At 45.3% G+C, this 8,197-nt stretch overlaps 1 protein-coding gene across 1 annotated transcript in view; it reads left to right on the forward strand.

Annotated features, from left to right (window-relative positions):
* Positions 1-8,197, forward strand: part of ADGRB1 (adhesion G protein-coupled receptor B1) — a 91,859-nt gene that overhangs the window by 39,631 nt on the left and 44,031 nt on the right. The window contains exon 2 of the mRNA XM_026841531.1: positions 5,371-5,529. Coding sequence (XP_026697332.1) covers positions 5,371-5,529 — 159 coding nt within the window. The remainder of the gene's footprint in view (positions 1-5,370; positions 5,530-8,197) is intronic.

An 8,197-nucleotide genomic window follows, 5' to 3' on the forward strand; every position in this document is an offset into this window, starting at 1 on the left:
TATGGACAGTGGGGAGAAGAGAACACTTACCCCCAGCCTTTTCATTTTGCTTCTCACTAGATCAATAATGGAGGTGTCATGTTCACATATCATTCATCAAAAGCTTTGACATCTGAAAGAGGAAGGCTGTAGAGAAGAGCTGGAATGAATTATTTTGCTTTTTAGGGAACTTGGAGGGGTTAGTTTTGATATTAGTGTGCACAGTCTGCAGAACAGCCAAGTGTTACCTGGGATTAATTTTTGAAAGGGCAGGGGATGAACTGCTGTAGCAACTCAGTTGTGCTGCCATAGGTCATCACATGGGGCACGAGGAGGGGACATCTTCCTGAAAGATTTTTTTCCTTTCTTCCACAGAATTAGCAAACCAAATATATGGCTCTCCAGGGAAAGCTGACTGTTTTGTGTAATAGAAGACTGTCCTCGAAATAGTCCCTTCTGGACTAGCTCTTTCCCAGTATAGTAAGAAATGAAAGTGATAAAATCCTGTGGAGCCGCTCTTTCACTTTCCCCATTATATAACAACTTAATATATTAACTTATTATATAACAACTTTAACTTTCAGATGATATAAGACAATCTCACTCTTAATTTCATTTCAGCATCCTTCTCTCTTGTTTGCATAAGAAATAACATTTTTTCACTCATTTGCGACCTGCTGCTGATCCTCAGACCCTCAGATACTGTAATATAAGGTCCACTACAAATATATCCAGTGGCAGCACCCAGAACTGTGGTGGCTTTATGTAGTCTCGGCATGTTTTTCAGACACAAGACATCCTGGTCTGCCGACTTTGAGAGAGCTACCAATAAGAAGTGTCTGCAGCTGGGGTCAGTGGGAGGCTAAATCTAAAAAACCAAAATCGGAGATGGATGTAGTGTGTCAGCAAAGACCCTTTTGCTGTGCTCTATTGATTGTTTAGTGTTGATTCCTTAGTTTTTTGCTGTTGTCACTGTCATCTAATTTAAGGCATTGCTGTTAAATTAAAAGGCATGATTGACTGACTGGCATCTGAGACACATCACAGCTGTCAGCTGCAAAGATAAACTCCGGATCGGGATGCAAATCTTCCCAAAGATCAAGGGTGTTTGGACGAGGCATCTCTCTCAGTTAATTTGTGCTAGGAAAGACCTATTGTTTTGGCATCTCTGCTTAAGATTCAGAACAAGAAATGCCAAATATGAGCTTGCCAGTTGATTCCGACCATCTTGAAATTTTCTTCATTTAACTGTGGAGAATTAGAATGCATTGGGTCAGTCTAGCATGAAAAGTAATTTGTTTTAGTGCATGATCATGATAAGAACTGACTGAGGAGGACCAAAAACTCCTTTAGAAACTGGATTAAAGACCTCTCTGAATGACAGTCTCCATAGCAGTCAGAATAGTCCCCCGCGCAGCAGCCTTGTGTGCAACAGCCGCCTTTGCAAAAGTCATACGAGGAGCTGGGACGATTCTCAAAAATTACAAGTTAAACCTTGCTATGTGATTCCGGCGATAGCTGCTGATTGTGACAGGAATCTCTGGAGATGGAAGTATGAGACACAGCTGCTCCAATAAAAGGGAATAAAGAGCAAAGTGAGAAAGATCTGCAGTTCTGCAAGGCTGTAGCTGAGCAAAACTTTGCTAAGAGGGACCGGGTTGGGTGTGTGACCTTCACAGGAGTCAGTGCCTTTGAAAAGCAAAATCCTTCATAACGCAGTTGCAGCAGACTCATTATTTCTGGATTAAGGACAGATGGCAACTCAACCCGCATCGATCAGCAGGGTGCAGCAGTTTGCTGAGAGCTGATGAAACGGGACTCCAGGGGCAAAAGGGACTATCTGCAAAAGGTCCCGTTAACTTCAGTGGGATTCTGCGTTGTGTTTCACAGGGGTTTGCTCTCTTCCCAGCATCAGAAAGGTTTCCTCCAACCCCACGCTTGAAACGCAAGAAGGGCAAAAGCAGGGAATTGTGTGGCAGGGAGGTGGGAATGAAAGTTTCCTAGAAGATGAAGAGTCCATGAGAGTTGTGGCAGCTCAGCGAGTCACTCCTGTTGAACTGAGTGATGGGGCATGTGTGCAGCCACTGCAGGGACAAAATCCCACTCGTGTCTCTTCTGCAGCACCTACACTGGGCTAAAACCATCTGTGTGTTGCCACAGCTCAGCTGCTTCACTGCCATGGTAGCTCATTGACTTCTTGTTACCCAGCCACCCCTTTCCACCAGCCAGATACTTGCAAGCAGTGGGCAGAAAAGCCAAGTGTTTTACTCATGGCACAGCTTTTTTTTTTCCCCCTCAGAGATGGGATGGGTATAACTTCATATAATAGGCCCTTAACCGCTTGTTTACAGCACCACTAAAAAAGACAGATCACTTGAAACAGTGAATGACTAGACCCAGGAAAAGAAGGGAGACTTCAAAAGGTTTATCTGACAGCCAATAAACAGGATAAATAACACGTAGTATTTCATTTGTCAGGACCACGGGACAACCTGATGATAAAAAAAGGACTACTCCATAAAGTGGGGAATACCTTTGTCTTGGCTATAAATGACTCCGTTGATTTAATAAGTGCTTTGGTACTTCTTTAGCTTCTCTTTAGTACTCAGAAATGGGGTGGAAATGGAGGAATAAGGAGAGGAAGGAAATTATCTGTGCTCAACCTCATGAAGAGATCTCATTCCATCTAAGAGTTTGAGATCATTATGGTTTTTATCTTATGTTGACTGGTTCTCCCATTGCTGAGGATAAGTCAAAGACTGGAACCTACACTATCCCCTGCTCTTTCCTGTAGAGAGGCCAGGCAGTATTTATTTTTACATATATTTAGGAGTTAATATCATCATAATAGGTTGTATCCTGAAATGCAGACCTGTTTGACTAACCCATCATCAAACTGGGGCCCACTGTGACAGGTAGTCAGTCTGGGTAATCAGTCTGTATTTTACAAACACGATATAAAAAAAAAAAAACAAAAAAAAACAAAAAAAACAAACAAAAAAAAAACCCCACAAAACAAAAAAACTTTTATGACACTGGAGCAATTAAGCATTTTGACTCAAAAAACATCCCAAGCAAATAAATCATAAAGCTTAGCCAAGGTTTGTGTGGAGCTACTTTCTCCTCTCCCTATCCCCACTCCTAAAGCTGCAAGGGAGTGAAGAAAGACATCCTTAAAAGGGCAACCGAAGAGCTGATTAGCTCCTAAACGTCTCTGGTTACAGATATCCTATTGATCAGCTCACACAAGGCATCAGGCTACCTGCCATGATGCCAATGGCCTCTCTTGCAACTGCAACACAATCTGTCCCCCATCAGGAAATTGGAGAGGCAAGCCTGTTTCCCTGTGCTGTTTAGAAAAGGAATCAGCAGAGAAAGTGACTTTCAAGGGAGAGACGGTCTCCTTCAAGGTCAAATATTTATTGTGTGCCAATAGCAGCTCCATCTTCCATGCTGCTGCCAGAATCTCTGAGCACCTTGCTGGCAGGTTCACTAGCCAGCATTTCCATCCTTCTCTATTTTCCCATGTTATTATTATCTAAGCAGCTTCCACTGCACCCAGCAGCGTGAATGTTGCTGAGCATGTGTTTGTTTTCACTCTGTCTTGGGAGCAACAGTTAGAGTGCAGCTAGGCTGGTGGTACTAGAGTTTGAACTCACAGCTCTACGCTGTGGAGGTGGATGAGGAGCTGCCCACCCCTGTGCAAGGGGGTGCTGGAAGTGTCCCTGTATTCTGTTCTGGCACCTAGCTGGGCTGTTGAGGACCTGTCTTTTTTACAGAGAGGGCTGGTTTCCTGCTTCGAGTGTGTAGGGACAGAGGAGCCCACAGCTCAGGGGAGAGCTGTGATTTCCATTGACTCATAAATAGCAATACAGGGAGGCTGAGTCAGCTGAAATGGATCGTTTGCATCTCTGAAATCTCTGACTGTTGGTGAGAAAAAGGAGCTTTATTTTTTTTTTTTTTTTTTTTTTTTTTTTAAAGCAGCATTCGTCTTTCCCCCAATGTTTCCTTTCTTCAAATCCCTACATCTTTAGCTCATTATCTTTATCTGTGCCTGAGCGTGGCACATCGGAGCTGAATTTCTTGGACCTGAAGCATCTCCAAGGGTAGCTGTGGGTAAGGAGAGAATGCACAGCAGGAAAAGCAGCCACCTGAGAGTGGCCACCTCTGGGATGAAGGGCCACCTCTGCTCCTCCCCATGAGGTAGGCAAACGATGGCACGGAAGTCATCACCAGCTGTTAGAAGCAGAGGCCTATTACAGAGCAGATTTTAGCTTGCTGTGTATAGCTGACAAGAAGTGAACTGACCACTGAGGGATATGACAGCTTATCCATCACTCAAAGGGCCGGGATGATCCCCTGCTGTCTTTTTACAACATGAATCCCAGCGTTCCTGGGCTCCCCGCAGGCATCCCGCTGTAAGGGTCTGGACTGTGGGAGGTAAGACAGATCCAGACCTTCGTGATCCACCCTGCCATCCATGTTTATGGACATCCCACCAGGGCCAGTTGTTCTTGGTAGCAAACTGGAAAGATGAAGGGTGGAGAAGGCTGCAGAGGTTCAGCGTTTCCCTTCTGCAGGTGATAAGGTCATCCCTGCAGAAAGGGGCTTGCTGGCTCCACCAGCTCGCAGGGCTGTAGCTGGTGGTACAAGGGGCAAATCTGCATGTTGCTGACACCAGCACTGAGGAGGGATGGGAAGGAAAATCAAAACAGCACCTTCATCTTACGATGCTCACAGATTGCTCCCCTTGGGTGTTGCAAGGGTGCTAGAGAGGAATATCATCCCCGACCAAAGCTGTCCTTGGGAGCAGTGCCTCTCTGTGGCTGCTGGTATCTGCAGTGTGGGGAGAAGGAGTGTCCTTTTAGGGGTGGAATGGGTGGTAGGGCTCCCACCCCTTCCCAGTTCCTTTGTACTGTTTGCACATAGACATGTGTGTTTGAGTGGGGGAAGAGGAAGGAGAGGCAACCTCACCGATGCTGGATGAGTATCTGGAAGTGTTTTTTGCAAGTGCCTTCTGGGATTAGGAGCCAACAGGGCCCTAAATGGGTAGAGGGCCTCCTCAGAGGAGGGGACCACTTCGCTTCAGCAAGCACCAAAAGAGCTGGACTAGTTAGAAATGGGACAGGGTCTCCAGGAAGGCAATGTATCTGTTTAGAGCTAGGGAAGAGTTGAAGAGAAGTCAATGAAAAGGGAAGGCTTCTCCCTTCCCCTTCTATCTCTTGGCTTTCTGGATACCCCGTGGTGTCTAGTCCTACCACATTCAAAGACATCCCAGTCTCAGGGCTTGGCAGTGGGTACGTTGTAGGGTCTGCCAGGCAAGTGTTGCCTCGGCTTCCTGGGTGCTGGGCTCTCACCGAAGCTGACAGGGCTTTTCTGGATTTTGCCCAGGTGGTTGGAACCCGTGGTCAGCTTGGGGCGACTGCACCAAGGACTGCGGGGGAGGCCTGCAGACCCGCATGCGCACCTGCAAGCCCCTTCCCAACGAAGGTCTTGTCTGCGAGGGAGTCCTGGAGGAAGGACGGCTGTGCAATAGGAAGGCGTGCAATAGTAAGTGGAGGCATGTTCCCTTGCACGCGCGCGAGCGGGAGGCTCTTCCCAGGATGAGCTTGGCCTCATCGCCAGAAATGATGAAGGATGCTCTAGAGGCACGGCGAAACTGCCGAAGGGTCGCATGTCAGCTGTGCATGGCCCTGCCCTTCCCTGCCTGTCTCGCGGTCTCGCATGCACCCGCGCACGTGCTGACATGTCTTCCAATACACACACCTTTACCCCAAAGAGTAGGGGTTAATCTGTAGGAATTTATCAACAGGCTTACATCAGGCATCCATCTGCTGGTGATAAATCTGCCACTGATGGCACAATATACACCTTTAAAGGCATTTCTTTGACTGCTGGAGCCTCTCTCATAAATAAATAAACCATGCAGCTAAGAGAGATGCTAATCTTCCTTATTTTTTTGGCTTAATTCACCTTTCCAGTCAAGATCAGTGTTGCTGTTCCTTTCTTTTACAAAATGAAACCTCCAGTGTTAAGATATGGGGAAAGATCTGGTCATTAGACAGACACAAGGCAGGGCTTCACTCTCCTCCTCTAACGCAGCATCTTTCCAGGTCCTCTTCTCCAGAGAGCAAGGGACAGATTGTCAACACCAGTCAGCAGTCAGACATCAGTGGGCTGAGCTGGTGAACCTCCAGCACTTCAATCCCCAGTTCTTCTTTTACGTTAGATGAGTTGGGAGGGGGGTGAAGAGGAAAAAAAAAACAACAAAAAAAAACAACTGCAGAAGAAACTCAGCCTAACAAATGCAAATGAATGGCTGATTATAATTATTCCCTTCTTTTTATTTCAAATTCATCGTAGAGAATGTTTGAATAACTCCTCCAACTAGTCAAATAACTAGGGAAAGTTCAACTGTCTTCAAAGGCAGGGAAGCATCTCCTGATAAAGGGGAAATTCAAATAGAGGGACATAAATACATTTCTCTAATAAGGGCTAAAATGATTTAATGCATTTTTTACCACTTCCATAAATTTAAATCATGTTGCAATTAGGGTGGGTTTTTTAATTTTATGGGTTTTTTTTAATGAAACCTAGTCTATGAAATTTCATCTCCTTGACTCACAGTTGCTAATTTCCCTCTGAGGTTCGCCCACACTAGGGATATTTAATCTACATCCCCCACACTTGCAGGTGACTCTGTAGTCATAACGCAACTGTGGCTTGGAGCAGTGAGGGTAAAAGTGCAAGGACCTGGAAACTGGACCTGAAAGGAGGTTCAGCTGTGGGACCTGAGCATGTCTGAATGTTGCTGGAGGAAGGACCATGCTGGTCTTAGCGGCCAGTGCCATGAAGGAGAAGAAGGTCAGGATGGCATTGTAGGTGTGTAGAGGAGGGTCTGCAGGTGTGGCCATTCTTTGAACTTGGGGCACATGGGACAACAGGCAAAAAAACCTCCTCAGAGTGCCCCTCCTATGCTGGACAAACAAGGGGGAGCTGAGCTCCCCAAAGTCTCTTTACAGGGCATCCATCCCCATCCTGAACTATCTTCAAAGCCTTCCATGGGACCTGTTCGCTTCCTTCACAGCCCTCTTGAACTGGGTGCAGGGGTGGACTAGACACAATTTTCTAGGTCAAGCTTCACCAGCATTGAATAATGGGCGTAACACCTTCCCTTGATCTACCCCAGGGACAAAACTTTGTTCTTCATTATGATAGATCTCCCGAGGGCGCTGTGGCAAGGAGGGATGAAGTTAGATGATGGGCAGCCGCAAAACCTGGAAGTCTGGGTAGGGTTTTCATCTCCGCTCACTGCACAGAGCACAGCAGTGAAGGATGAATCACTGTTTACTCTCTATTTATTCACTTGTCTTTTCCAGAACACAACATTCAGCAAAGCTGATCCTAAGTGCAGAAAAACCCGGTTGTGACCCAAGGGGCTATGATTCAATAAGTGATTTCACTTGTCTACTTGTCCTCTTTCCATTACATACCTAGCCAACTCTTACTCCACATTTCAGTGAGGTTAGTTCAGTTGAGCTTATTTGGGAAAAAAAGGATCTTGAGTTAAGTGGAAGGCCCTAGTTTGGTGAGAATGGAGCAGCACAGATTGATTTCCCCCTTTAAAATAAATAAGTCGATTCTGATTAATTTTCCCAAAGGCCTCTTTGCAGACAAACTGCTGAGCCCCACTGTGATGCTTTCAGCCTGGCAAGCTGGCAAACGTTTGAGGGAAGATGTGAAGAATTAATCTTTCAAGAAGACTTGTCCCTGCACATCTTGAGGTCTGTGTCCTACCTCAAGATAAGCCTGTGTCTCTTCATACCTACCAAAAAGCTGTGCATTTGCCTCTGAATTCTCTCCTCGGTGAATCTGTCCCTTGTCGCCTTTGCAGCCATGCCCAAAAGAGGTGCACTTTTGATCCAGGAAAGGCTTTTAATTTTTTTTTTTTTTTTTGCACATATCCTTTCCTTCTCTTTACTGTGATCTGTACCAAAACCTGAGAGGATTTAAAAGTAGAATAAAAATCCTGTTTTAAATGTGTCACTGTTATTGTCATATTGACTTCGGCTCATAGATTTGTTAGGGTTGAGTAGGCTGTTCATTCTTCCGCTTCAACTGTTATTTTCCTAAGTGTTCATTATACATTGCAGTTAAATAGATTCTAATTCATTTTTTTTTAAATTAAAATAAAATAAAAAAAAAAAAAAAAAAAAAA

The sequence above is a fragment of the Athene cunicularia genome, assembly GCF_003259725.1.
Source record: "Athene cunicularia isolate RWA chromosome 2 unlocalized genomic scaffold, athCun1 chr2_part1, whole genome shotgun sequence".
NCBI lineage: Eukaryota > Metazoa > Chordata > Aves > Strigiformes > Strigidae > Athene > Athene cunicularia.